The sequence below is a fragment of the Pseudomassariella vexata genome (genome assembly GCF_002105095.1).
Source record: "Pseudomassariella vexata strain CBS 129021 chromosome Unknown BCR38scaffold_31, whole genome shotgun sequence".
Taxonomy (NCBI): Eukaryota; Fungi; Ascomycota; class Sordariomycetes; order Amphisphaeriales; family Pseudomassariaceae; genus Pseudomassariella; species Pseudomassariella vexata.
Window position 1 is genome coordinate 138272 of NW_024467986.1, and position 27433 is coordinate 165704.

The 27433-nt window shown below is 51.6% G+C and overlaps 13 protein-coding genes and 1 non-coding gene across 14 annotated transcripts; 5 read left to right on the forward strand and 9 right to left on the reverse strand.

The window, feature by feature from the left end:
• Window positions 1-404: 404 nt before the first annotated feature.
• On the reverse strand, window positions 405-767 carry BCR38DRAFT_491372 (uncharacterized protein; the record flags this gene model as incomplete). Its single annotated transcript, XM_040864650.1, has 2 exons — window positions 405-427; window positions 536-767. The coding sequence occupies 2 exons, from the start codon at window positions 765-767 to the stop codon at window positions 405-407; spliced, it is 255 nt and encodes an 84-aa protein (XP_040709365.1).
• A 1876-nt stretch (window positions 768-2643) lies between these two features.
• Window positions 2644-5364, forward strand: BCR38DRAFT_357512 (uncharacterized protein; the record flags this gene model as incomplete). The annotated part of the gene is made up of 8 exons (XM_040857114.1): window positions 2644-2744; window positions 2911-2951; window positions 3005-3600; window positions 3892-3945; window positions 4094-4776; window positions 4932-5001; window positions 5081-5177; window positions 5231-5364. The coding sequence occupies 8 exons, from the start codon at window positions 2644-2646 to the stop codon at window positions 5362-5364; spliced, it is 1776 nt and encodes a 591-aa protein (XP_040709366.1).
• Window positions 5365-5659: 295 nt separating this feature from the next.
• BCR38DRAFT_357485 (ribose 5-phosphate isomerase) lies at window positions 5660-6197 on the reverse strand (the record flags this gene model as incomplete). Its single annotated transcript, XM_040857109.1, has 2 exons — window positions 5660-5728; window positions 5790-6197. 2 exons carry the CDS (start codon window positions 6195-6197, stop codon window positions 5660-5662), a joined length of 477 nt encoding a protein of 158 aa, XP_040709367.1.
• A 319-nt stretch (window positions 6198-6516) lies between these two features.
• Window positions 6517-8009, forward strand: BCR38DRAFT_146341 (ketose-bisphosphate aldolase). The gene is made up of 3 exons (XM_040853673.1): window positions 6517-6917; window positions 6993-7817; window positions 7883-8009. The coding sequence occupies exons 1-2, from the start codon at window positions 6835-6837 to the stop codon at window positions 7768-7770; spliced, it is 861 nt and encodes a 286-aa protein (XP_040709368.1). The 5' UTR covers window positions 6517-6834; the 3' UTR covers window positions 7771-7817; window positions 7883-8009.
• Window positions 8010-8308: 299 nt separating this feature from the next.
• Window positions 8309-9950, reverse strand: BCR38DRAFT_357499 (major facilitator superfamily domain-containing protein; the record flags this gene model as incomplete). The annotated part of the gene is made up of 5 exons (XM_040857111.1): window positions 8309-8866; window positions 8945-9192; window positions 9249-9538; window positions 9621-9737; window positions 9796-9950. 5 exons carry the CDS (start codon window positions 9948-9950, stop codon window positions 8309-8311), a joined length of 1368 nt encoding a protein of 455 aa, XP_040709369.1.
• Window positions 9951-10105: 155 nt separating this feature from the next.
• On the forward strand, window positions 10106-11979 carry BCR38DRAFT_508966 (uncharacterized protein; the record flags this gene model as incomplete). Its single annotated transcript, XM_040864984.1, has 5 exons — window positions 10106-10526; window positions 11066-11385; window positions 11439-11518; window positions 11559-11748; window positions 11956-11979. Exons 1-5 carry the CDS (start codon window positions 10445-10447, stop codon window positions 11977-11979), a joined length of 696 nt encoding a protein of 231 aa, XP_040709370.1. The 5' UTR covers window positions 10106-10444.
• Window positions 11980-12237: 258 nt separating this feature from the next.
• Window positions 12238-13972, reverse strand: BCR38DRAFT_491377 (uncharacterized protein; the record flags this gene model as incomplete). Its single annotated transcript, XM_040864651.1, has 11 exons — window positions 12238-12288; window positions 12351-12432; window positions 12524-12732; window positions 12804-12839; window positions 12950-13023; window positions 13102-13154; window positions 13212-13248; window positions 13364-13423; window positions 13500-13529; window positions 13599-13797; window positions 13871-13972. 11 exons carry the CDS (start codon window positions 13970-13972, stop codon window positions 12238-12240), a joined length of 933 nt encoding a protein of 310 aa, XP_040709371.1.
• Window positions 13973-15094: 1122 nt separating this feature from the next.
• BCR38DRAFT_453225 (uncharacterized protein) lies at window positions 15095-18391 on the reverse strand. Its single transcript, XM_040861576.1, has 4 exons — window positions 18165-18391; window positions 17938-18093; window positions 15925-17880; window positions 15095-15871 (listed from the first exon to the last, which is right to left on the reverse strand). Exons 1-4 carry the CDS (start codon window positions 18190-18192, stop codon window positions 15498-15500), a joined length of 2514 nt encoding a protein of 837 aa, XP_040709372.1. The 5' UTR covers window positions 18193-18391; the 3' UTR covers window positions 15095-15497.
• A 347-nt stretch (window positions 18392-18738) lies between these two features.
• On the forward strand, window positions 18739-19963 carry BCR38DRAFT_357466 (WD domain-containing protein; the record flags this gene model as incomplete). Its single annotated transcript, XM_040857108.1, has 5 exons — window positions 18739-19039; window positions 19103-19202; window positions 19266-19332; window positions 19380-19720; window positions 19774-19963. The coding sequence occupies 5 exons, from the start codon at window positions 18739-18741 to the stop codon at window positions 19961-19963; spliced, it is 999 nt and encodes a 332-aa protein (XP_040709373.1).
• Window positions 19964-19987: 24 nt separating this feature from the next.
• BCR38DRAFT_357509 (FRG1-like family-domain-containing protein) lies at window positions 19988-20851 on the reverse strand (the record flags this gene model as incomplete). Its single annotated transcript, XM_040857112.1, has 2 exons — window positions 19988-20420; window positions 20478-20851. The coding sequence occupies 2 exons, from the start codon at window positions 20849-20851 to the stop codon at window positions 19988-19990; spliced, it is 807 nt and encodes a 268-aa protein (XP_040709374.1).
• A 530-nt stretch (window positions 20852-21381) lies between these two features.
• BCR38DRAFT_415185 (uncharacterized protein) lies at window positions 21382-22568 on the forward strand (the record flags this gene model as incomplete). The annotated part of the gene is made up of 3 exons (XM_040859007.1): window positions 21382-21430; window positions 21483-21635; window positions 21691-22568. 3 exons carry the CDS (start codon window positions 21382-21384, stop codon window positions 22566-22568), a joined length of 1080 nt encoding a protein of 359 aa, XP_040709375.1.
• Window positions 22569-23188: 620 nt separating this feature from the next.
• On the reverse strand, window positions 23189-23260 carry BCR38DRAFT_t381. Its single transcript has one exon. It is a non-coding gene; the product is annotated as a tRNA-Arg (tRNA).
• Window positions 23261-23702: 442 nt separating this feature from the next.
• Window positions 23703-25294, reverse strand: BCR38DRAFT_491382 (Mur ligase; the record flags this gene model as incomplete). Its single annotated transcript, XM_040864652.1, has 2 exons — window positions 23703-25199; window positions 25268-25294. 2 exons carry the CDS (start codon window positions 25292-25294, stop codon window positions 23703-23705), a joined length of 1524 nt encoding a protein of 507 aa, XP_040709376.1.
• Window positions 25295-26636: 1342 nt separating this feature from the next.
• On the reverse strand, window positions 26637-27427 carry BCR38DRAFT_491383 (uncharacterized protein; the record flags this gene model as incomplete). The annotated part of the gene is made up of 2 exons (XM_040864653.1): window positions 26637-27196; window positions 27250-27427. 2 exons carry the CDS (start codon window positions 27425-27427, stop codon window positions 26637-26639), a joined length of 738 nt encoding a protein of 245 aa, XP_040709377.1.
• Window positions 27428-27433: the final 6 nt, after the last annotated feature.

A 27433-nucleotide genomic window follows, 5' to 3' on the forward strand; every position in this document is an offset into this window, starting at 1 on the left:
ACTTCAGCGTCATCGCTCACACATTCCCTACGGAGTAAACGAATTACCTCCCAAACCAGGTGAAAACGAGGGACGACCAATTGAAGCTTCGGCGCGCGAAAAGGTTTTCGTCGCATTCGCTGAGACTTGACAGAAGTCAGTCCACATTCAGAGGCAGTCCGTTCGCGTAATAGGTTGAGGGTACTTGTACTTTACATAGTACAAACTTCTGCTGCAGCTAACAAACTGACTACGATGACCCGCTTCAGTGCTTCCAGGAGGTGCCTCCCCCAGACGGAAACTGCCGTCAGTGGGTTCTAGACATATTTTAACATTCCCTGACGCCTCCAGTCTCTCCACGCGCGATCATACGTTGTGGTTTGTCACATACACGAAGTTCGGGTGTTCGGGTTATACTGTATATGCTATTTTTCGTCTTTCGGAGTATCTGAGATGCATAAGTATGCATCGACGCATAGTTGCAGAGGTCTATTTGACTACGAGGTTCAACCAGATCCTTCCCTCATCGGATTCTTCTAAACCGTCCACATTGCACGTCGTCCCTTGAATTCTTGAATTCCCTTGAACATGCCACTGAGCATCTCGTATAATGCCCAAGCGCTCGGATCGGGAAGCTCTTGGGCTTGTGCACCAGCGACGTACGTGGCACTGCAAAATTTCACCTCGAGGCACGGGATGGCCTCGGCCTTTTCTTGCGCTGCCTTGACTGCGGCCTGGATCTCGCTGGTCTTCGCCAAAGCCTCGGTGAATGGCAGGAGCACATCCATTACGGCTCGATCGATCTCACCTGCGCTGGTTTGTGTTTGGGATGACTGTATTAGGTCATGAAACGGCCGTTGCACGTGAATCCAAGAGGTCCAGAAGCTTTCAAGCCTTCGGAGCCACAATTCCTAGCAGCGGCAGAGAGGTTTGCACAGGTATGGAGAAGCCGGGAGCGTTAAGTGACGTTTCGAAAGCACCACTATTCGAAAGCACCGCTATTCTAACGTTCCATTTAGACTCTGATCTCCGATGTCAGCATAATTCAACCCTTACAGCTGCATCGACCATACCTAGTGCGCTGGTCTCATCTGTCAAAGCTCCGAGCTCTGAGCTCCAAGCGCAGTTGTTACGCAGCAGGGCAATTGTATCATCGGGCGGAGAGGCTTCTGCCAACCTCTCTGGGCCGCACAGGCAATGGATGCTTGATGAGGTCTTCGATTGATGAAAATGGATGCAGTCCTTGTGCTTCCTCTGGTCAGTACCATGACAAACCCCTGGTGGCGAGTACGAACTTGCCGGCACGTTATGGATTCCAGCACCATTAACACACGTTGTAGGGAATCGATTCATGGATTTGACGCCCGGGAACAGGACAGTGGTCTAGAGCTGATCCAATTGACACCACTGGAGCGTTGGCAGCGCGCGCCCTATGTCAACGCATCCATGGAAGCTATACTTCCTTGCTGCTGCTGCCCCGACGATCTTCACAGCTTCGAAACGGTCAGCCCATATCAACCTCGATGCCTTTTCCAGCTTAGACTTACGAAATACATGACTGGGCTTGTCCCTCCGACCAACAGCACTAGATTTGGCCCCCCTCCCCCCCCCCTCCTCCCGGGCGACAGAAATATCATCGTCAACAGGAACCATGGCAACGCTCTTGGATAGCCCTTACGCTCTGGCTCTTTGGGCAGCTAACCCAAAACGCAGCTTGTCGCCTATGCAGTTGGTGATAATGAGATAGTGCCTTCTATTGATGGAACCGCTTTCATCGCTGCCAAGATTTGCTTCGTACAGGGGGGCTGAGGCGAAGATATCACCACATGCGGCAGCCGCGAGATTACCTTCACCTACATGGCCAGAACTGCCACCGCTGATGACAGATACGGTTTCTAGATCATGGTGGGTGTAAAACACAATTCTTTCAGACTCTGTTACGGAGAGGTGCGGGTTTGCCTTGGTGAGGGCATTGAGATGCCGAGGCACAAGTGTGTTGGCTGCTGTTTCCAGGAAGAAGTACTTGCTCGACATCAGCCGTCAATTTGCATCTGGCACAGCTACTGCTTGTTTATATCACGACGGTTGCAGAGTTGTCGGCTTTCTGTGGAAAGCCCTACGACCGAACAACGGCGTCCTGTCTAAGCATTGCGGGAAAGCCCATGGGGCGGCTCTTGGCAGAGGGGATCACACCTCCCGCTGATCTCACATCAACCCACATCTCAAAACATTTTTCTGTCATTATTCTTGCACTTCCACGATGCAACCGATGGGGTTGGCGCGCTACGCGGCCACAAGTGCACCATAATACCGTGCCACAAATGCCGTTCAGATAGTGGAGTAAGGTTCACCTGAGGGAGGTTTAGCGCGCGTCAAGGATCAGGATTGATGAGAAAAATGTGGTCGACACTTGCGTCCCTATGAGAGAATTCGGGCAAGCGAGGAAATCCACGTCTGCGGGGATTGCCTAGCGGGGACCCCTTCCACTGTGGGGTGGTTTAGTTGGCTGGGGAAAAACTCCACCCAGAGATGTCTGTCTTTGTCCGCAATGTGTGCCTCGAGTCGAGCCACAGTTCTCTGCTTCTTTCCCCTCTGGATACTACTGCCTACCGCGTTACGTATGCCCCAGCCATCGCCATGCAGCGACTCGAGCGCCTAAGCTCGATGGCGAGCATTGTTGATACCCACCCTGGCGGGGACGGCGAGCGTCCGAGAAAAAGGGTCCGGAAATCTCGAAGTCGGGGCCTGAGAACCAAGACAGGTTGGTAAGTCACATTCGGTGTTGTGCCAATGGCGAGCAGTCACCATGACCAACGCGAGACCTCAGCTCTTCCATGGCTTCTAATTGGACCAACCGCTGCAATTGCTCTTTGCCCTCAGTCTTAGCAGAGACATATATTTCCTGGCTTGGGTCGCTAACGAGTGTATTAGTCTGACCTGCAGGAAAAGGCACAAGAAATGTGATGAGCGATGTACGTCAAGCTCGTCATAACTGAACGTAAAATAATTGTTTTAACATTACCAGCGCCGGTCTGCGGGCCATGTTCTACTTCTAGTCGGGAATGTGTATACTCTGAATCAGCATCTGGACCCGTTTCGGCATCTGAAAGCAGACCCATTGCGGCGGTCAGCTTCGTCGGAGTTCCAACCAGAGAACCGGATGCTGTAGCAGTAAGACAGAAGCGCCAGACTGCTTCAATGCCCGTAGCTGCAATAGTCCCCAGCCCACAGCCCTTGTTTCTTTCTCGAGGGGAAGTTTCGCAGCCAGGAGAAATGGGGCCCCTGATCGATCCCTATCGATACGCCTATTCACCTGATACGATGGCATCAGAGCTGTTGACGGCTGACCTCGCATCGACACGATGGCTCGATCTATTGGCAACAGACGCGGCCCAAGCTGATAGCGGTTTCTCTTTGGCCCCCAGCCCTGTGCCTGAAGATTCGGTCTTCAACGATGGCTACACGGTCCGGGCTAATAATGTAACCGATCTGTCTGCCCCTGACGCCGCGGAGTCCGCGGCAGTTTCCGAGAGACATGCTTGGCAACTAGACCAGGACATTCTACTACAAAGCCATGAGGCTCTGTTGTTCAGAGCTTTCGCGGAAAGGGCATCATTATGGGTGAGTCTGCTTGAAGCCAAAAACGACATACTATTTGGAAAACAAGCGGTCGAGTCACAATCATTAGAGTACAAATAAGTTTCAAAATCGGTTGGAACTCTTGCATGTTGTGTCGCTTGTAGAGACGATATGGGATTTTGTCTTATCGTGGTAGTACGACAGGGGGTGGCCGTTATGAGCTGGGCCATTGTCATTTGGCGTCACGTATCGTGCATCACATGGTGTTTTTTCTTCTAAGTTGTTCGTTTCATTAATTAGTTTGCGCAGAGGCTGATCCTGTGAACCTTGCAGCTCGACCTATTCGATCCGCACAAACACTTTTCAACGTACGCCATCAGGTTGGCTGTAAGTATATCCCAACTGAACCCCACGGTCGCGATCGAAGAACTATAACAGTTGGAACCATGTTTTCTGAGTCCCATAGGATAACAATTTCCCTACTGTTCCGGCGCAGCTAGCACCCCTGAACCATGTTCGTCTGATGACTTGTTAGTTACGAAATCTGGGCCTAATGAAAGCCATCCTCGCTCTGAGCGCCCGGCACGACGCGATAGTACAAGCCAACATAGGAAACACAGTCGGCACAGACACAAGCGAGGCCGTTCAGTACTACTACGAAACGCTTCATTACGTGCAGACAGCTCTGCAGTACAACACATACGCGCACTCGGAGGAACTTCTCGCCACAGCTCTCGTCATTTCGACCTACGAAATGCTTGACGCATCAGACAGCAACTGGAAGCGGCATCTAAAGGGTGTTTTCTGGATCCAACGCTCCCAGGACGTCCACGGCGCCTCGGGAGGGCTGCAACAAGCTGTCTGGTGGGCGTGGTTGAGGCAGGACGTCTGGGCAGCGTTTCGCGAGAGGAGGCGCTGCTTCAGCTTCTGGCGGCCCGTCAAGGATTTTCCTGAGCTAAGTCAGGATGAGTTGGCGGACCGCGCGGTGTATTTGCTGTCGCAGACGGTTAACTATTGCGCCAAGGTGGATACGACGCCCCCAGAGGAAGGAACGCTGGCGACAAGGGCGGAAATGGGGGAGGCGCTCATGGCCATGTTGGAGAGGTGGAAGACGTTCCTTGGTCCTAAGTTTGAGCCGTTGCCGACGCCAACAAATCACTCGAGGGTGTTTCAGGGCCTGTGGGTTCACCCGCCTCAGTTTGGGGTAGCGTTGCAAGTGTATTCGGTATGTGACAACATCTTTTCAGGGAATCCCGAATCCCGGAGTTATTTAACCTTCCTGACACATAGAACTGACTTATATGTAGTGAGTTAACAACCTTCTCTTGGGCCAATGAATTTTCAGGTCCTGGCGTGATGTTGATTTATATTAGTTTTGCCAAAATCCTCGTTACCCTGCATCGGCCTGCCACGGCTGGATTTGATGGCTATCTGAAGACCCAGGTACGTGGACCTTTTACCATCCTACGCACTCTTCTCAGCTTCTTACTGGTCATTCCGGCTCACTGAAGTGCTACTACAGCGTACGTTATCCGAGGCAGTTGCCACAATATGTGGCGTCGCCATGGAGTCGAAAGACGAGGGATGCCAAATTATGTCGGCACAATGTCTCTTTGGGGGTATGTGGTGCCACTTGACATATTCAAATACGTATAGGCTAAATCTTATGCAGCCGGTCTATGTGTGCAAGATGAAACCAAACGCAACACTATTATTTCGCTTATCGACGCCTGCGAGGCCCGTACAGGCTGGCCCATGGCGGGCTTGAGAAATGACTTGAAGGCAGAGTGGGCCAAACTTGGCTAACTGATGACCGACCAATTAACTCATTAACTATGTATAATCTCACTCATAACTAAGCCCTCGAAGTATCGTTGACCCGGCCCCTTGGTTGCTCGCCCCTGCCGAACTTATACACTGCATATCCATATCCTGAGGCACCTCCTGGAACAGCAGTCTAGAGACATGGGTAACGGCCGTATCTTCTCCATTATCTCATAAGGTATCCTCCATTTTTTCTCTTGGATCTCGTCACGATTCAGTATTGAAACCTAACATGACATGGTGCGGCTCATCCATGGTTGACTTTGACACACAACTTTCATGCCTTGACAGAAGACCTGGCATCGTAATCGTTTATCGCTTGAACCTTTGCCGCAGATGCTGATTTCTAAGGTGCCAAATCAGTTCAACGCACGTTTAGGACCCATCATCAGAGTAGTTCGACTCACCGGATCAAAGGTATACCCTAACCACTCCTTCACGAGCCTCCGCGCAAGCTCGATCCCCACAACGCGCTGTCCCAAACACAGCACCTGGGCGTCGTTGCTTAGGACCGACCTCTCAACGCTGAAGCTGTCGTGCGCCGTGACTGCCCGCACACCGGCCACCTTGTTGGCGCTGATAGCGACGCCCAAGCCGGTGCCACAGACCAACAGCGCCCGGTCTGCCTCGCCGCGGGCCACCAACTCCGCCGCGGCGATGGCATACTGGGGGTACGCTGTCTTGTCCGAGGACGACTTTGGGCCGACGTCTATCACCTCACTTACTCTTGGGTCTGTGGAGAGGTCTTGGGCGAGGGTAGTCTTGTAGTCGAAACCGGCGTCATCGCCGCCGACGGCTATGCGGAGACCGGGCATTGTATTGTTAAGATGGGTATTCAGGGGTTAAGGAGCCATGGGTATGGATATGGTACGACGATTCAATTCATTTCAAGTTGCCGGGTGGAGTATTTGAGACTATGCCTAACTGAAGAAACTCTGTCCTCTAACAAGACTGGTGAACCTAGGACACCACATGATGACAACATGCAGACGGCCATGTACGTCTGAAGGTAACACCTTGAATTTCCCGCATGTATTCCCAACTTTGCTCAACCGAGCTGATCATTAGCTCGGCGATGATGCCTAATCCGGGAATTAAAGTCTAAGCTGCCACCCTGCCCCCGAGACGCGGCAAGCGGTTGGGGAACCCTTAGGATGATTTGTATGCGGGGTCAGGCTCAAAACGGAGGCATGCAGAGGAACGCTCTACTTGCCATACACTCCACGATACGCACCATGGCGGAATGGCCGGGCGTGTCGAGGCTCACATGTTGATCCCTCAAATGTCGGAAAAGGACCCAGCGGTCACTGGGTACTTCTTGGTAAACCGTCAGACAACCTGATATATGCGCGTCGTGAAAACTCGCGTTGCATACCGGCTCGGTTATATAGAGCGCAGTAGAGCGAAGCTGTCACCAGCAACTGCATCAAACAACGGGAATAAATTTACAATATGGACTGGAAGAAAAACAATAAAACGTATCAGATTCTCACGGCGGCTGAGAAAGGGGGGTACGGAGTCGTCGCACCGATCGCGTGAGTCCTCCCGAACTCTCTTCGTCTCTAAGTTCCCCAATCCATCAAAACCTGACTCATGCATTTGTCATCCAGCTATAACATCGAGTGTATCCTGGGCTTCATCCGCGCCGCCGAATCAAAGCGCTCCCCCTTGATCCTCCAAGTCTTCCCCTGGGCTATAACCTACAGCAATGGGCTCCTCATCCACGCCGCGGCGCACGCCGCGCGCGGGGCCTCTGTCCCGGTGGCCATCCACCTCGACCACGCCCAAGACGAGGACCTGATCCGCCATGCCGCGGCCGACCTGCCCTTCGATTCCATCATGGTGGACATGAGCCACTACGAGATGGACGAGAACCTGGCCCGGACCAAAGAATTAGTCAAGTTCTGTAATGAGCATCAGATTACCACCGAGGCGGAGCCGGGTCGGATTGAAGGTGGCGAGGACGGAATTGCGGACACGGCGGACTTGGAAGGCGCGTTGACCACGGGGGAACAGGTGGAGGATTTCATTGCTACCGGGATTGATTTTCTGGCGCCGGCGTTTGGGAATGTGCACGGGGAGTATGGGAAGAGGGGGCCCGTCTTGGAGTACGAGAGGTTGGAGATGATTAGGAAGAAGGTGAACGGGAGAGTGAGGATTGTTTTGCATGGCACTAATGGTTTCCCCGTAGACATTATGGAACAGTGTGTTGCAAGGGGTTGCAGCAAGATCAATGTGAATAAGTTGGTGTTGGATGATTATTTAGCGCATCTCAAGCAGAAGGCGCCGACGGCTAGTTTGACGACGCTTATGGAGGAGGGTACGAAGGATATCCAGAAGCTCATGGAGTGGCAGATGGACGTTTGTGGTAGTACTGGGAAGGCGTGATGAAACGTGGGAATAGGTCGAATAGGGGCTCTGCAAAATACACTATGGTAAAACACTTGCTACAATACCCCTACTCATGTGAAGTCTCAACTCATTTCGATCATTTGTCCAGGAGATTCGTTTTCAGCTGGTCGACTAGGATTGAGTATTGCTGAATTTTGGACAAGCGTGGGCCTCTATTGATTCACTTTTCAATACTACGAGCCTTAAAGTATGAAAACTGAGAAGTCCATCGCATAATCCCGCGTTCATTCATTACCCACTCGTGCAAATGACGAGACTCCAGTCTTCGAGGTGGAGGGTTGGGATGGTATACAAGTAGGGGTTCGTTTCGCCCCCTCGGATTTGATCAACAATAATCAAGAGAAAAGGGCAACATCAAGAAGCACAGGAAAATGCATGAAGCCAAACTATGACGCGGTGCAACTTCTCTGGTTTTTATGAGGTTGTCATCCACTCAGTCGATAGTAGTGTTATCATCCATCACACTGCGACGAGTCGACCTCATCTATCTCAATCCCAACAGCCCATCTCCAAGCTAGGGACGCTGGGGATACCTGCGGAGAAGAAGATGGAGCACGATGTACGAAACCACACCAGTGAAACAAAGCCCACTGATAACCCCGAAGCCCATCAAGTATTTGGGAGCATCGTCGGACGGGAAAAGATAGGCGCCGTAGATCTGTGCCAAATTCCCCATAGCATTGACAAATGCGAGACTAATAGCCCGGACTTCGTTGGGCATAGCCGCAAAAGTCGACGAGGCGTACGCCAGCGAGAGAGCGTTGGAAGCCCAAAGACCGCTGGCCAAGATGACGAGGAGGGCGTAGCGGGCGTGGAAGTCGTATACGACGCAGGTGATGACGGCGCAGAGCATGGAGACGGTCATCCACGCGGCGAGGACGAGGCCGCGCACCGACGAGTGCTTGTCCATGGAGTAGCTCGTGATGGCGGTGCAGATGAAGGCGGCCACGTAAATGGGGATGGTCATGTACTGGGAAACCGTCTTGTCGTAGCCGAGGCCGTTGACGAGGGTGGGGTAGAAGTAGGATAGGGTCGAGGAGCCGACGACGGCCATATACCCCACGACGAATATCTGGGGGAATAATGACGTTGGAAACTGAGCACTTACTTCATAGGGAGGGCTGATTGTACAACTGGAAGAGTGACTTACCCAAACACGCCAGCTCGTCAAGGCTTGCTTGAGGGCCTGCCCATGAGATAGGACGGGAGTCTCATCCGTCTGGACTCGAGCATCTTCGGATAGTAGACGTGCGATGGCCAGTTGACGTTCTCGCTCCGACAAGCGCTTGGAGTTTGCGGGAAAGTCGAGAAGGATAAAGGCCGCAATGATGGACCACCCAGCCGTAGCGGCACCCTCGACTATGAACAGCCACCTCCATCCAGCCAAGCCGTGAGCACCTGGGAACCCCAACTTAGTCGCTTTGGCGCCAGGAAATCTTCAGCGAAAGTCTTACCATCGAGACCATTGGCAATAGACCCAGCAATGAGACCACCGAAAGCACCGGACAGAATGGCAGCAGAGATGTAAACGCCGAAGCGCTTAGACTGCTCGGCGGGCTTATACCAGCTGGAAAGCAAGAGCAGGACACCGGGGGCAAAGCCAGCCTCGAGGATTCCGACTATGACACGAAAGCCAATAAGTGCCTTGTAGTTGGGGACGAACCCCATGCCGATGGTGACCAAACCCCAGAGAGCCATGATGGTCGGGAGGAAGATCGAGGGTCTTGTTCGCGCAAGTATCATACTATTGAAGTTTTGAGTCAGTTCCCACACATTCTCCAAGACCTATAATGCATCACTCGTATCAACCAGGCTGGCTGGCTTACTTTGAAGGCACCTCACAAATCACGTATCCGATGAAAAACACAACAAGGGATATCGAGTATCGGTCCGAGTCGACTTCCAGGTCGACTTCCATACCGGCCACTTTGGCATTGCCGACACTTTGGGTTCATGCCCATCAGCTCATGAAGCACGCAGAACATCAATGTGAAGGCTCACTTGGTCCTGTCCATGTAGGACAGCAGATACATCAACCATATCGTAGGGAGAAGGAAGAGGTCGATTTTACGAACGAGCTTGCGCTCCTCCTCGGTGTCCGGGACGTAGGTCGACTCGACGCGCTGCCCCAGGTGCTTCCGGCCATCGACATCCATCGTCTCGAGGTGCTCGGAAAGACTGGCTGGCTTCTCCATGTTGAGATAAGGATGTGGTTTGCCGGTATGTTGAGAATTCAAGGGATCAACTTGTTGGCAAATAGCCAAATGTGATTAGTTGACTATACAAGTCAGCCACTATTCCGGGAAATTACCGTTGAGCAGCAGGGTATTGACACTTTTATCATATCCTGCACTTCGCATTTCCGCCGAAGACCACTCCAGACTGCCAGGGGCTCAATCGTACCCCCTAAACTCAACCAATCATCATCTACTCTTGCAACTTCGTACTTGTCCATCCTAGTCTTCGTTCCCGTCTGACGTTGAAATCCGGGAGTATGTGAGCCATTCCTTCCCCACACGCTAACAGTGTCTTGGAGTAAGCTTGTCCCGTTTTCTGGGGCTCCGCATTATCAAGACGATTGCGAGGCGATGAGGGATGCATCCCCATCCCCACCATACAAAGCGCGAGACGGGGGCATTCTTCTTCACCGATGGCTGCGGTCACGACACGAGCTCGATCTGAGCTTGAGCCAATCACGAACTTCTATACCAAGATTTCGGGGACGGAAAACGGTTAGCCACGGAGTGAGTGGTGGACGCGTTTCCGGGACAGTTGGGTCAACGCCATCATCAGTAATGACCCCTATCATATCAACGATTTCTTTCACTTAAAATTGGAAATCGAGTTTCGACAGTACCAGCAAGCAAGGGCATTTATTTGTTTCTTTGTCATATTCATCAATTTCAGACAACATGACGCCAAATACTGAAGATTCAGCAAGTGGCTCTGTGCCGGCGCCTTGACAGCTATCCCAGCAACCCAACCCAACCCAACCTCCTCTTCTCTCCCCTGCCCCCCACTACCACTACCCAGCCACAATTGGGAGATAGCATTGAAATACAACTTCATTATCAGGAAATTGCTAAAGAGGTAACAGACAATTAGCCCCAAATGTAGAGCAGTTGGTCTGTGTTCATGCCAGCAAACTTCACGTATGCCTGACTTACACGAGGGGTTGGCACACCGAGAACTCGCCTGAAGAAGTGAATCACAACTCATGCCCAGACTGACACTCTCCTACGCTTGATTCCGGTCACTGGGGCAAACCAAGGCATCGACCTCGGCCTCGCAGAAGTCTGCCTCGCCAACGGCGCCGGTAGCGTCTTCTCGCTGGACACCAGCCATCGGAGTGACGACTTCACCGCCCTATCCAAAAGATACCCGGAAAAACTAGCGTATATTCACACGGACGTAATTCCCGCATCCCCATGCAAATCAGCCCTCGACACCATCGTCTCGCAAAAGTCCTGCTTCGACAGCATGAATGCCAACGCCGGTGTGACTAAGCGTGCCCTCGACTTCATCCTAGAGCCATTCGAGAAGGTATACAAGTTGGACGTAACCGGGTCCTGGATCTGCGCCACGGCTTCCGTGCGGATCCATCATCTTCACGGCGTCAAATGACATCGTACCGGCTCAAACAGGCGGCGCCCTCGGCGCCTTATCGCGGGACTAAAGCCGCGGGGAGAAACATGACGCATACGCCGGCGCCGGAGTGGTCGCAGTACAGGATCAGGGTGAAGGGTGAATGGAATTTCGCCGAGTTTCGTCAGGACGGCTGACATTTTATGTGAAGACGAGCCCGGAGATAGGGGTGCCAAAATGAAGTATTACGGGGGCACGCCGCGGTTGGCGTTGCTGCAGGAGTTGGGAGGTGCGTCTTTGTGTTTGCTTTCAGATTGTGCGACTTATACTACGGGGACTGATATCCCTATTGTGAGCTGTGGGGGCTTGGTAGGTTGTGCTTGGGATGATGATAAGAGAGGAGGTGATAGGGGCATAGACATAGGCATGAACGAATATGAGGACGAACTATCAATTGTATTTGACAAGGTAATTGATTTGAAGCATCACTCTGGACTATTGTAAACTCCGAATCGCGTGATGTGCGGAATTAAGGAGCACAGACAGGCAGACCCCCATCCTACTCTGGTTTAATAGAGCCTTGCCACCGCCCGTGTTTAGCCTCTCACAGATGACAAACTATTGGTGCAGCCGCAGGGTATTGTCCCTTCAGTCCTGAGACACATTTCACATTTCACGCAAGATAAAAGCCCATGAAATGCGAGTAATGGGCTGTATTTCAGGGGCATAGCTGTCTTATCGATGTACCCTAATCAAACGAAATTGTAGAAAACAGTAAAGGAGCGAGGTAATCGAGGTAGAGAGCCATCGAATGGGTGCGCCGTAAAGGAGTGATGGCGTCAAGCCCATAGTGGACGACTAGTCATCCCCGCCAACACCCTCTCCGGCGCCTTCGCCAGCTCCTTCGCCCTGGTAGGGTTGAATCAGCATCATATCCCGCCGAACATGATTAAGATTTTATGGGGACTCACCTTGCCTGCTCCCTCTCCCTCTGCTTCGCCAGAGCCCTCTCCTTCTCCCTTACCAGAGCCGTAGCCACCACCGGATCCGCCACTATAACAGAGTCAGCCACAGAAGCTTCGTGGATTCCATATTCGCGACATCTCCAAGTACACAGAGAAGGGTTGCGAGCATAAATACGCACTCTTTGCCTCCTCCACCACCACCTCCGCCGCCGCCACTGGACAGGTAAGTCAGTAGCATGCTTCCAGAAACTTGAGTGCGGAAGGAAACTTCAATGTCCTGCTTCGGGAGCTGAATTTGCCATGGCAGGCCCGTAGGGCTCTTAAACAGCTGGGAAAGTGCATAAATGGTTCTCAAGACGTACCCCTTGCCGCCACCACCGCCTCCGCCCTGTAGCCAATGTGTTAATTGCCATAGCTTATCATATCATCCACGAAGGCTCTAGGGATGGGATGAAATACCTTGGCTCCACTACCACCAGCACCGGCACCGCCGCCCTAAACAAATGTGTCAGTAAGTTAGGGGTAATATTCCCAGACCCAAGTCTCATCCGCACAGAGACAGAAAAGGGAACAGATAGAGATGCAAGGCGTCTGGAAGTACTCACTTTTCCGCCGCCATCGCCACCACTACCATCGTCACCACCATCGTCACCACCAGCACCTTCTCCCTTTCCACCGCCTGTGCGGAAGCCAAGTCAGCGAGAGTTGGAAACATGCATTAAGGACAAACAAGGTCAGCGCCTTGGGGTCAATATACCCTTTCCTCCGCCAACACCGCCACCTTTGGCGCCTCCGGCGCCTCCGCCCTCTCTGGAGAAAGCGTCAACAGTTGAAGAAGAAATCCACGAGTTGCGCATGGGGACATACCCGCTTCCGCCACCGAAGCCTGCACCGCTTCCACCATCTGTTCAAGCTGTCAGCATTATACCATCGTAACGCAAAGCCACTTTGGCACTTTCACAGTGCTAGGCAGGGAGGAGTGGTCATGTGAGTGGACGAATGATCAGGGTTATGCGTACCTTTACCCCCACCGCCGCCTCCGCCTCCGCCTTCACCTTTTCCTTTTCCGCCACCCTTACCTAAACGCTCGGGGTCAGTCATGTCGGTTCGTGATGACCTGTATATACGATAAGCGAGATCTGTGAGTATACTTACCACCGCTTTTACCGCCACCGCCGCCTTTGCCTGTAGAGACTCCCAGTCAGTCCTCGACTTCTGACGAACAAAATTAAGGAAAACTTAAGCACAACGTACCTTCACCGCTGCCTTCTCCCTTCCCGCCAGCACCACCGTCATCACCATCATCATCATCATCATCATCATCATCTTTGTCGTCGTCGTCGTCCTCACCACCTCCTCGAATCTCGACGAGGCCTCTCTTTGCGTTGACACTGTAGCAATAGCACTTCTTAGCGAGATCGCCGTCTCCAATGGCCATCACATCGCAGGCGCACTTATTTTGAAATGGATTAGTGAAGGTCCTATTCATGGCCCATAGGTGGGAGAAGCAAAGACTAAAGACTCACATCGAGATCATCACGGACGATGAGGTTTTCACCCCGTGGGACAGGGCTGGCCAGGATGTTGGCGCCCAGAAGCAAGGCGGCGAGGAGGAGTTTGTTGACCATGGTGATGATCAGACAAGGGGAAAGTGTTAATGTTTCTGTGCAGCAAGATATCCAGATATTTATCGATTTTGATACAGTTGAGTCTGCAAAATCTCTTGATGACCTGAAGATGCCGAGGAAGATACCCCTTTCAACTCAGAACCAGCATGGCTTATATACTCATATCTTCCTTCTAGAATATGATGTCCACGTAATCACGACATCTCAACATGACGTTGCATATTTGCTAGCACAAACTCATTAGAGTTGCAAAGTCTCTGATGACCGCTGTTGAGTATGCAGTTCCCCGCTGGAACATCTTCCTCCTCTCGACAAATCGCGGAGTAGTCAAAAAGTTTCCACCCTTTCACGAGATTTCGCATTGCATTTTCTGAAGTATATGCAAGATGGCCACGGAGAGAAACATGGCCGCGTGTCTGTTTGGATGGGCAGCATACTACTATACTGCTTGTTTGATTGGCGCGGAGTTATCAGAAAAGTGTGCGCTCAATGGAGTGTTAGTAAGCGGGCATGTCTTAGTGTCTCTTGCCATCGCGTTCGTCATGAGTCAGAAGTCTCTAGATTCTAACCGACATGCTTGCCGGAAAACGGCGGTTATGATATACCGTAGTTGTGATGAACCTAGCCTCCCAAGGTAGGAATATTGGCTTCGGAGAGACGACCCCGTTGCTCTCGTTCTCGCAAAACCAGACCTTTGGTGTCAGTGGAAATAAGATATCTAGCTAGCAGTATGCAAGATAATTCGGCGCGCGCCTCGTCAAAAGAGGCTCCCGCATCTCAAGGTTCCGTCCGCCACTCGGTTTGGTCAAACGCTAACGATCTGTCCAAGTAGACCTGCATAGAGTTCAGCATGGCGTCTAGGAAGATCCTTCGCTATATAACCACAGAATGAGCCTCAATGACCCCTCCCAGAGCCACTAGAAGAGCTGGTGAACCGATCCCGCATATAATACTTCGCTGCCGGTTTGCCGAGCTGAGCTGCTGCCACTGGCGGCGAAGTCAAAATGACCTGTTCACGGAAAAAACTTGGCTCTTCTGGATATTCGATGTGGTAGTAGTATATGCACCGTGGCACCTGACACTATTTTTATCACCGAGAACAACTCCAATCTTCAGAATGATCCGCATTTGGCATAAGCTTATATTGTACTATCTTGAGTATTAATGAGGGGCTTGCAGCTGTCTATAGCTCCCGCTCAGGGTTGATCGTTGTAACGCACATGGCACGTTCATCCCCATGACCACAGAAAATCAGCATCCCTAAGTTGAGATGGCGTACGAGGAATCACAATGATATCGTACAATCGGCCCGAGCTCTTCTAAACGATAGCTTGCCATCTTGGGTTCATTCAATATGCTCACTAGCTTATGTGCCAGTAGCCGTGACTCTAGTAGTCCAGTCAAGCTTGTGCTAAGATTAAAAATGCCCCAATAGTCGATTCAACATTCATTCTCTGCTCTGTCCGGCGTTGCCACAAAACTAAGCCATCATCGTGGCTATTGGTTCGTCTTCGTCATCCCGTTCCTAGTGACCTATACCGCCTGCACCCCACTGCGGATTTGCCGGATCACCCGGTGCAAAAACACCGTGCTGAGGTTGTGCTGCTTGTTGCGGCGGTGGGGGAGCCAGTCCCCCAGCTCTAATCGCGTTGTCCTGCGCTTGTCTGTGAGCCTGCTGTCTCTGTTGGCGGTAATAAATCAGGCCGACGATAACAGCGGCCAAGCCCAAGATGATCAAACTATCGATCACCCCGTCATCGAACTCGTCGCCCAGCGGCTCCCCATCACTCCCGGTGATGGTGTCACCATACATATCCTCGTAAGTTCCGTCATCATAATAAATGTCCTCCTTCAGGAAATTGGCAATCCACTCGCTCAGTGACCAAACCTTTTTGCTCGCTATTTTGCGTTAATCATCGACCCTCGGGCCTGTCATGAGGGGAACCACTCACCAGGCTCATCCTGAATAGAGTTGATCTGACCATGAGTAAAGGTATTCCAGGCGCTCCGCATGCGTAACTTCAAGAGACTGAGAGTCACTGGGAGGTAAGCTTCTTCGTTGGTTTCTAACGCCTGATCGTAATAGCGCTTGGCAAGGTGGAAGTCTTGTGTCAACCCCACGCCGTTTTCGTGCATCCAACCGAGATTGTACAAGGCTTGAGCACTCTGGAAGTATTCCGAGGCCCCCGTGTAGCATTGTGCCGCCCTTTCCATGGCAGGTTCTGTGCCTATGCCGTTGAGGTAGTAGTCACCCATCTTGACCAGAGAGTCGATGTTAGACTGAATAGCTGACCGTGTCCAGTAGATGAGTGCTAAGGCCGAGTTTTGAAGTAGGCTTGATTTCGGAGTTTGACTCTTCAGCCAGGAAGGTAACGGTAGTCGTGACTGAATGGGGTCCAGCATGTAAGCGACGTTGTTCTGTGCCTTCTCATAGCCCTGTTCTGCAGCAATGACGTAGTCGAGAAACGCCAGTTCGTAATCCCCATCGGCATAGGCTTGGTTTGCTTCAGCCCAGGGGGAAATCAGCGGTTCTGCTCTCTCAGCGACGAATTTGTAATATGCCAAAGCGACGTTGCAGGTCTTGTCTCTACCGACGCCATGGTGGATCATCTCGGCGAGATAGTACTGGGCCTCAATATTGCCGTACCGAGAAGCGATTTCGAAGTAGTGATTAGCAATTCGTAAATCATCGGCGTTGCCTTGGTCGAGATGCAGCGCGCCAAGGGCAACCTGGGCAGACGTGAATTCCTGATCCGCAGACGCCTTGAGGAGCGCCGTTGCTCTCTTGACATCTATGGGCATTCCATGGCCCTTGAGCAACATGATGCCAAGACCCCATTGAGATTGCGCATCGCCATGCTTGATGCCACGTTCAAACCACTTCTTGGCGTTATCGAAGTTTTGTTTGAACGATCCTTCTCCTCGTAACCACATGCGACCGATATAGCCCGCAGCCTTGGACGCGTATTTCTCCAAACCAGGCTTGACAGTGGCCTTATCAGCGGTACGTCCGTCCTTAGCGCGCCAGTACTTGGATGCAACCGTCAAGAAGTACCGTCTCGCCAAATCAGGGTCTCGTTCAAGACCTCTTTGGCCTTCGTAGTAGATCCTCCCCAGGTTGTAAGATGCCTTGAAGTCTCCCTTCTGGGACATCAGATCAAGGTACTCGATGACGTCGTCGATTGCGGCGTAGGCGTCGGAATTAGGGCTATGTCGAACAGCATTGATGCCGGAGCTCACCACGCTAGCACCCTCGCCGTATACCCCACCCAACTCATCGGCAAGACGGTACGATTCCTGCACAATGGCCATGCCACCTGGTGGACCCGACCGATACCAGGCGATGGCCTTATCGGCGACTCGCTTATAGTATTTGCATGCCATGTCGCAACTCTTGGGGACCGCTGTTCCGCTCTGGTGTCGGGCACCGATGGTCATCTGGGATCGGGTATGCCCCTGATTTGCCGCAAACGTGTGATACAGAAGTGCCTTGGACTGGTCTCTCTCAACAGCATCGCCTAGACCCGTTGCATACATCAACCCCACCATATACTGAGCGGAGCTGTTTCCGTTAACCTCAGCCAATCTTTTGTAATGCTCAAAGGCAACATTGAAGTTCCTGGGGTGGGAGTAGTTGCCAAAGAAGTTCATTTGGGCAAGGACGTATATCGCGTCGGTATTGTTCTGGTCGGCCGATTGCTGCAGGAGCCTGACACCCTCGAGGAGGGGCCCGTGAATGACAGGTGCAGTGTGCTCTTGGGGAGGAGCACTGATTCGCAGGCTCGGCAGCGCCTTCAGGGCATAGTGGAAGATGGTGCCAAACAGCCCGTTTTGTTTCCTACTCCTCTTGTGATGCGGCGTCTTGACCTTCTTGAACTCAGCCATGGCGGCTTCGAATAGTTCCCAACCTTCTCAGAGTCAGTCCAACAGCTTTCCGATTCCCCTTCTAATAAATCTGCCCTTACCATTCTGATATGGCGTCCATAGCCCTTGCGCTCCGTGGGTGACGTCGGTTTCGGCCACGGCCGCGGCCGCGGGCTTCGTAGTGGCTTTCTCAGCATCCTGGGTTCCGATAACTTGTTGATCGCTAGCAAATGCAATTGCGACCGCCTGCAAGAGCACTATTTGGCTTAAGTTAGTTTCCAGCTTCCAGCTTCCAGTTGCGAGAGCGTTCTAAAGGTTAACGACGTACGGAGGGCGGAGACGATAAAGCGCCTCATGGTGATTATTCTGCTATGAGCAAAAGGATGAGTTCTGTAATTGTGTCATGGTCCCCCTCGTGAAGGTCCCCGATCAATGTTGGCGAGGAACAAGTGTTCGGCTAGAGGAAGTTGACGTGTTCAATTAAACAATCAAATACAAAACCGATCTGGACACCTGGAAGTTACAGCTCTGGCGCAACATCAACCAAGCTCCGACCCTACGAAAGAAGTGAAGAACGGAACCGGGGTCGGGTTACTGCACTAGTCCATGATTGGTGTACACTTTAATAAAGCTGCTGTGGACCCAGGCGTTGAGGGCGCCTTCTGCAGTTGATACAATATTGTAAAAACTCATCAGATCTCCATGAAAGATTAAGGCAAGAAGCTGGCGATTGCTGTTACCTTCGACTTGAAATCACCTTGGCATTCGTGTTGCATCCCGCTCATATTGAAGTTTTGAGATTCGTGTGGGACAGAACCACCACGGACTCTAACAAGCACCTAACTTGAGGGTAACGACAAAATTTGAGGTGCAATCAGCACATAAGATCTACTTGTGACGAGATGTTCACCCTGGCCTGCGTCGACGGGTTTAGATACCCGGGCCTAGATGAGATTTATGTTACCGACATCATTCCTCTGGTCACAGGACCAGCAACGATATCCTCGGACCAGCAGCTCTGTTTCTTCAACCCTGTGAATCTGCGGGTGGGCCCGGTGAAGAGCATTCAAACCAGCCATGGCAACATCACATGCGCAAAACCAATCGACGCCGGAGGCTCCGTTGTTTGTACGGCAGGCGAGAATGGCAGCATTTCCATATGGGATCTGAGACAAGATTCAGCGGAAGTCGCGCGCTTGACAGGTACGGTCTCCTGGACTACAACTCCTTCCATCATGGCTGGGCAGCATGCTGAATATAGTACAGACAACCAAGTGCCCATCCTATCTCTAGCTTGCTCGAGCGGAAGCTTTTCTCTCGTTGCGGGCACGGAATTGCAGCAAAGCCAGTCGTCAATTTTGATTTGGTGAGCAAATACCACAAATGCTGTTGTTGAGGCTTGACTTACACTTGACTTACACGCAACCAGGGACGTTCGCTCAACGCCTGCTCCCCGACAAACATACAATGAAGTCCACAGTGACGATGTGACAGAGGTACCATCAACAATCAAGCGTGCGTGGTCCTTGCTAATATTTGATAGTTGAATTTCCATCCCAGCAACCCGAACATTCTCCTCTCGGGCTCTACTGATGGTCTGGTGAATGTTTGTGACACTAGGATCACTGACGAGGATGAAGTCATCATTCAGACTTTCAATCATGGTGCCTCTATCCACCGCGCAGCATTCTTGAACGACACTGAGGTGTTCGCACTATCACACGATGAGAGATTCGCGCTGTATAACATGGCCGAAGAGCACGAAAAAGGATCGGCAACAACTGACTTTGGAGACATGAGAGAGGTGCTGGATTGTCATTACGTCGCCGGCGTTTCTGTCAAGGCCAATGGCGCGGGAGCTGTCATTGGTGCCGGCACGCACGGGTATGTGGTGTACTATCGTGTTATATCTCGTAATACTAACCAATCCGATGCAGGCGGCAAATGTTTGAGTTGGTTCATCTGTCCAAAGGCGAGAACTGGTCCCTGGACAAGACAAATAGTGTTGGACTGGTGGGGGCGCATTCATCCGAGATTGTACGTGCCTTTTGCTTCTATGATGAGGCGCAGATGGTCTTCAGTGTGGGCGAGGATGGATATATCAAGGCATGGAAATCAAACGCATGATGCTGTCATGCCTTCCCCGTGTGCTCAGCCGTATTTGTCGTGCTTGTTCTTGACCTTTAACATCAAGATCTGCTCGTGATAATCGCCTTCACGTCTTGCCCTCTTTAGCTTTCTGACTTCATCTTCCTCCAAACGTCTACCGACGGCATCCTCGAGTTCTTTCCGGCTGATCTTCTCCTTTGCCTTTTCTTCTTTTGAAGCCTTGAACTTTGGCTTGAAGCGCGCCTGCATGCGCAGTCGTACGGTAGTATCGAAGGTGATCTCGGTGGCATCGCCGCGGGCTTCTGGACCAGCATTTACCTTCGTGGACTCTTTGATGGTAAGGAATGTTTCGCGCATAGTCTGTAGTTGGAAAGTGCCGGGTGTGTCCGCCGTTGGTATAACCGTCCATGTTTCGGGAGGAGAGACGGCTTCCGATGTGGCAGAGAGGATGCCGTATTTGTCGCAACTCAGGTATCTGCCAGGCTGTTAATCCATGGCCGACGCAGGACGCATGGTGTCTGTCGCAACTTACTTTCCGTATCGGCCCTTGAACCTGTAGTTTTCAGTTCCCGAAATCTTGTTGGCCACCCACACCTGCCGTACGTCGTGAGGTTCAGCACTCGAGGGATTGGCATCGACGATGTTCACGATGGGATCCGTAAACACTTTGCCGTTCGCATCGCACGCTAGACAGGTCGCTGGCTCGGTTGGTAGCACGAACATGATGGGACCGACAACGTCGCTGAGTGCTTCTGCAGAGACCCAGCTGTCGTCATTCTCTGGCTCTTCCTCTGCCCTCGCGAGCGCGACCTCACTTGATTCTGCTTCAGGATTGGGAGCTTCAGCTTCGGTTCTCTTGCGCTTCTTTGGTTTCTTGTCGCCCTTGAAGGAGAGTGGTTTGACCATGGTTTCGAATCGAGTTCAATGAGGTTTGGATAGGATTCGTTGTCGATTCGTCAGTATATCAAGTTATACGATGTTCCTGGATTGCTTCAGTGTTGGTGCTGGTAGGATAAATGACGAACTACGAGATACCATGTACCCACACATGAAGCAGCCACGCTACCCATGAGCGACTTGGAGCCAACTCCCGGCTTTCGACATCCCTGCGTCCAGTGAATGCCCAATCTGCACGAACTCCTTCAAAAACCACCTGGCATTCATGTGAGAAACCCAACGGGTTGCTGCGGCAGAATTAGCCCAAGACATCTTTGCGCGGAGACCACCGGCTCAGTTCATGTATACCATGGTAGTCCGGAAATGCCGACGATTTCCTTCGGGTCATTAGAACCTGCCAATTTGGAGCAACTGAAAGTCGATTAAATGGTCCGTACTAGAATAACTCGCCCTTTCTTATTTTTCATTTAATTATAACACCTCCTAGATTCCCCAGTTGCTGTGGGACTAAGTGTGTGTTTACTTGAACCTGCTCCATCATGGCTACTGCAGAACCCGTTGTGGTCTCTCTCCATGACCTCAAGAGTGGTAAATACATCTCATCGCAGTGCACAAAAAGCGATATTGACTCTACATTCAGGGGAAATCTCATTCGAGACTCTTCAAGAAGCATTTGGACCCGAGTCTCTAGGGATTCTGGTCGTTAAGGATGTCCCTCCAGAGTTTGCGGGTTTGAGACATAAACTGCTGTCCTACGCATCATATATGGGCAATCTGGATAAGGCCGACTTTGGTATGGACGAAAATAAAGCCGAAAAAGCAAAGATAACACCGCTAAATCCCTTCAGACAAATTCACCAACGAGGCAGCCAAGTACCTTGTCGGGTGGTCTCTGGGTAAAGAACAACTGAAGAATGGTGGTGCAGACGACTTGAAAGGGTCCTTCTACGCCAACTGCGCCTTCTATGTCGAGCCCGGCCGCGAAGCTCCCACGCCGACCGCGCAATTCACTATGCATGATTTTCCAGAGTATCTAGCGCCGAACTCGTGGCCGCCAAATGAAGTTCTACCCGGCTTCAGGCCCACTATGGAGCAGTTGTGCAGCTTAATCATAGATACTGCTGTGTTAGTTGCGAGAGCCTGCGACAAGTTTGCCGAAAGGGAAATCCCAGAGTACCCTCAGGCGTATCTCGAAAAGGTTGTGAAGTCATCTTCAACAACCAAGGCTCGGCTGCTGCATTACTACCCCATGACTGACGAGGTTATGGCGAGGGGTGACGACGAAGATAACTGGTGCTCTGTTCACAAAGACCATGGCTGTTTGACAGGATTGACCTCCGCTATGTTCGTCGACGAAGACAAGACAGATCCGAAAGTGCCAACACTCGACGGCAAAGCACCCAATTCTTTGTCAACCCTAGAAGAAATGCCCAAGTCTCCGGATCCGCAGGCAGGCCTATGGATCAAATCTCGAAAAGGAGAGCCTGTGCAAGTCAAGATCCCAAGGGACTGCATTGCCTTCCAAACCGGCGAGGCTCTCGAGAGGATAACACGCGGGAAGTTCAAGGCAGTTGAGCATTCGGTTCGCGGGGCTTACAGCAAAGGTGTTGCTCGGAATACGCTTGCAGTTTTCACTCAGCCAAATCTAGAGGACGAGGTTGATCTGGATCAGCATATCACGTTTGGCGAGTTTGCCCGGGGAATCATAGCCAAGAATACTGTCTGAGTTGTGGATGTTTTCAAGTAACGATTTCCTCCATGCACATTACCAGTTCAGGATTTTGTATGCTGGTCTACCATCACAGTCCCAAGTTGCGACTTCCCTCCAACGCCTCAAGGTAGCTGGTGCCCAGAGCCGGTGCAGCTCCCGCTCTTCTAGCCAACCACAACTCTGAAAGAATAGGTCTGATCTGCATAAGCCAATCACATTGTAGTGTTAGCGACCGGCGATAGATTTCCACGTATCACCACTCAGGTATAGCAATTGTGACGAACATGATAATGGACATATTTTGCGCATGAGAATAATGTGTAGGTCTCATCGTTTGATAACTGGAAAACAGTTAGCATGGTCATCCCAAGCTGGTGCCGTAGCATTAGCGGACATTAGTTTCCTCACACTTCAATATCCCACCATGGCCAGTTCATCGAACCTGTATCAACTAGATGTATCAAACCCATCAACTCCCCACATTGAAATAATAATTCGAGAGTGCCTCATACTATCCCAATATGTCTTCGTAATGCCTTGCCTATTCAATCCAAGTGATCCAAATGACCAAAATTGCAAAAACCAATAAAAAGGTATATCCTCACGAGGTATAGAATAACCTCACAGAGTACAATAGGTCCGCACGGGGATCGAACCCGCAATCTCCTGATTCGTAGTCAGACGCCTTGCCATTGGGCCAACGGACCCTATGAAAGACATCGTTGTAAAACTAATGTATAATGCTCAAGCTTGATTGATTTGGTTTGTGTGTTGCTGTGGGCCGGCCCCAGCCCTACTATGCGATTGGGTTTACGACTTACCCGTTAAAACTGATATTCATGGCCTGGGGGCTTCCGGAGTTGCCGAGGTAATTATGAGAAACCCTTGGCGGTGGTTGTGTAAGTCGATGTTCTCAAGTCGTAAAATAGTGGATGATGATGACTGTCCATCTTATGAATGTAAGAATGGTCCGGAGATACGGAGCTTGCTCATCTTCAACTGGATGGTACAACAATTCTGACGCACGAGTGTTATGGAACGCTGGTCATGAAGGAAATTCCAATAATGCCAAGTCGTTGAAGATCAAGGCGATTCCGTGGAGATATATATCTAGCTACCGGCATAAACAGGATTACTAACTGTTGCCAGTCACAGTGCGTCTGCGCCTTCTAATATACCCAGTGCTCCGCCCACAAGATGCAAACTTCCCGTTATAAGCGCCTGTACCGTCTCTTGCCCATTCAATGCACCACTCCTACTCAAGCCCCTAACGTGATTGATCGCCTCTTCAATCGTAGGCATAACCGTCACCTTCGCAGCCGGATCCAGGGCCGACCACTTCTCCGCAAATTGGCGCTGCGCGGTGAGCGCCTCAATCGCCTTTGGATCGTACTGGTAGTTCACAAAATCCCTCTTGTATCCCGTTGCAGCGTACGTCACGTTGGTGCAGAAGACTACGTGCTCAAAGGAGCCTTGCCCCTGGGATTTCAGAGCCGTAATCATGCCCTCGAGGAAGTCGATCGCCTCCGATCGACCTTGTTGGTTGAAAATCAAGGCCCTCGGCCCTTTTCTGCTAGCACACTCCCCCGCAAACCACTTTGAAGCCATCTTCAGACTGTCAACGGTGTGCGCCCCGTCGATGTGCCAGACCACGGGTCCCTCAACCTTGACTTCGCATCGGCCTCTCCAGACCACCTGCTCGATACCGTCGACGAACTCTTTTGGCAGTTTCTCGAGGCTCGGCTTGAATATGGGGTCCATCTTGCTCAATACCGCCTCTGCCAAGGCGACTCCCAGGCTGGCATTCTTCTTCTGGAAAACGGCGTCGGGTCGAACGTTGACTCCTTTCAATCTACAATCGATATCCAGGACTATCAAGTCGACCCCCTTCTCTTTTGCCCGTTTCTTCAGCTCTGCCGCCGCCTCGGGAACCTGCTCAATCGTAAAGGCAGCACTTCCAGCCTTCATAATACCCGCCTTGTGCCATGCGATCTTCTCCAAAGTGTCGCCAAGCGCGAAGACGTGATCAATGCCCAAGGTGCTTATTCCAGTCGCCACAGGCCGCTCGACAATGTTGGTCGCATCATACTCCCCTCCAATACCCGTCTCGTATACGGCAGCATCAACTCCTTCCTTCAGGAAGACATGGTAACTCATAAGCGTCAAGTACCGCGAGTAAATCGGCCGCGTTGCCATTGGTACCCCGCTCGTCTCACGCTCTCCCTTGCCTTTCTCCTCGCTGGCCCGTGCTATCTCCACTTCTTCCGCCCTCCCAAGTAAATCCCATACCTCAAAGAAGTACCGCGCAAAGACCTCTTCACTGATAGGATGCCCGTTGATCCTGATCCGCTCGCGCACCGCAATGAGATGCGGGCTGGTGAACAGGCCGATCTTGCGCGGAATCCCCTGTACCTTCTGATAGTGCGAGAGAATGGACGCGGCGAACGCACATGTGCTGCCTTTGCCTTTGGTCCCCGCGACATGGAGCACATTCAGGCGGTCGAGGTCAGATGGGCTGTAGCCGATGCGTCGCAGGTATACGCGCATCTCGGAGATAGAGGCCGCATCGGGCCGGATGCCGGCTTTGCGCCGAGCCTCGATGATGGCGTAGGGCGTCTGGAGGGAGTTGAGCGCATCGATTGCGTCCTAGAAGTGAGTTGGGCGTTAGTGACTAGACGGGTGTACTCAGAAGGAACATAGTGGGGTCTACAAACATTGTACGATCGGCCTTGAGTTGACATTGTGCGCCAGAGGAGGAGGGACTTCACTCTCTTCAGGTTGTATGGAGGAAATACCAAGAGGCTGATGCGATGAGATACATGATGCATCCCCGATGAAATTGGGTCGTCGAGTCATCGTTGGACGTTGTGTTGATCACCAACGAGATGACGAGACAAAGTTCCACGATTTTTGGTGCCGTTATCGCTAAAGTCTCGGGCCCACTTTTCCCTTTTGTCAACCCAACTTCCTGGCTTGTATTCGTAATTCACTTATACCTGATCTAGGCACTTGTGAATTCGTTAGAATTTTATTTGAAATCAGAAAGCACATGTCTGATGGAAGTGGCAGACTGTGCACATATTTCATCACAAGCAAGTAGATCCGTGTAGGAAAGATATTATGTTCCCTCAGGAAGCCTTAAAGAAGATCGTAACACGACCTTGAGGTAATTGGAACGACCAGTCCTCGAGTTTGAGGCAGAGGCCGAGTTGACTCAAATTTGATCCCGTTTTCATGGTAGGTTCATGCGGGATCTGGAATGCAGTCCACGGACGAAAGGATCAGAGGCCATGACATCTCATGAGCGCTTCAATATTACCCAGTCGCACTTGGAACTAGCTATCACCAATTCATGATACAGTTTCAACCTCATACATACATGCCAATTTCCTGCCTCTTTTGACTAGATTCCTTGTCTAGAATGAGGATATTAGGCGTCTATACCCAAAGAAACACCGGCTAGTCTTTGGCCTCCCGGGAGCAATTTCGCGGGCATGTCTATTCCCTCGGTAGGGATATCGATTATCGAAGACGCTTCCTAAGCCCATGCCCGCCACACCACATTGGTAGTTCCTGCCTTCTTTACAATACCTTGTGGTTATTCTCCTCTGCATATACGGCTAACCGACATCATCATGGCGTCCATTGACTTACAATAGCCCCATGATCCTGCCATAGCCGCAGGTTGATAAGCAACCTGACAGCTGCGATAGTGCTACGTCGCTTCAAGAAACATCAAACTAAGAACCACGCCAGATAGAAAACACGGTTCCTTACAGGGCAGCGGTTCAAGGAATATGGGAAAGGCAGCATCAGCCTTGCGAATAGTCAATGCTGCAGGTCCCGGCTTGAACTATGCGCAGAGCATACACAATATTTCAATACCATGGGTTGACGAAGGATCTGTATCGAAAACAAGCGGGGAGAACCTTTTGTGGGGTGGTGGTACCGCTGCTATGAGCTATGTTGGCGGCCATAGGCACCTGCATCAGATCAACCCACCTAGTACCATCACCATTAGGGTAGTTATGACGTTGGTAAGAATGGAGCGCAAACGTAATGAAGAATGACAGTCAAGCAGTCCTAGACGCTGGCTCTCTTCGCAATGGTCGAAGCAATCTCATCCCAAGCCCACGGCGCCTTGTCCGCCTTGTTGACCTGGATGTTGAACCTGCTCACAGCCCTGAAGTTATACCACTTCCTATTAGCATTCTCCACCTTCGCATCCCGCGCATAATTCACAATCCCCATCCTCCCGCTCACAGGCTTGAGCTCAGAGAGCAACACGCTGCTGTACCGCGGCTTGGCAATGGGGCTCATAGTCGTGACGGTTAACTGCGTCTGCGACGGCAGATTCCTCACAAAGCGACGCAGCACATCCTCGGACTGGCGCGCAAAGGGAGGTAGGCGGAGGTGGATGGCCGAGACGAAGGGCGATGTGGTGTAGGCCACGAAGAGCAGTGGCACAATGGCCGAGAGGGCCGTTCGGGTCGTGGTCGCACCCCAGCCTTCTCGGTCGTAGTAAGCGGGGGTGACGACGAAGCCGAAGAAGGCGAATATGAAGAGGGTTGAGAGCTTCAGGCAGGACAGGAAGGTGACTCTGCCAATGCCGGCGTGGTAGACGCACAGGTTCTCAGGGTATACTATGAGTGATAGTTTAGCGCTTGGCCATTTGTACTAGGACCTGCAAACTTACGAAACTTCTTTGGCGGTGCTTTGGGGTCCACTGGAGTGGTCCGACATAATGTCGTGGCGCGTTTGGTGAATATTTGGGCTGAACTCTGCTTTGCGCGTAGCTTTGCATTCAAAGAAAAGAAGGATGAAACTTTTATAGGTCTCAATTGAGGCCCTCTCAATACCGCAATGAGAAACATGATGGG

Bases quoted from the DNA above. Each gene is read 5' to 3' on its own strand.
- BCR38DRAFT_146341 (XM_040853673.1), top strand. From the start codon at position 6,835: ATGGACTGGAAGAAAAACAATAAAACGTATCAGATTCTCACGGCGGCT. The intron at 6,918-6,992 runs GTGAGTCCTCCC...TTTGTCATCCAG, and splicing joins GGAGTCGTCGCACCGATCGC to CTATAACATCGAGTGTATCC.
- BCR38DRAFT_453225 (XM_040861576.1), bottom strand. From the start codon at position 18,192: ATGAGGCGCTTTATCGTCTCCGCCCTCC. The intron at 18,094-18,164 runs GTACGTCGTTAA...TAAGCCAAATAG, and splicing joins CTTTATCGTCTCCGCCCTCC to TGCTCTTGCAGGCGGTCGCA. The intron at 17,881-17,937 runs GTAAGGGCAGAT...GACTCTGAGAAG, and splicing joins ATGGACGCCATATCAGAATG to GTTGGGAACTATTCGAAGCC.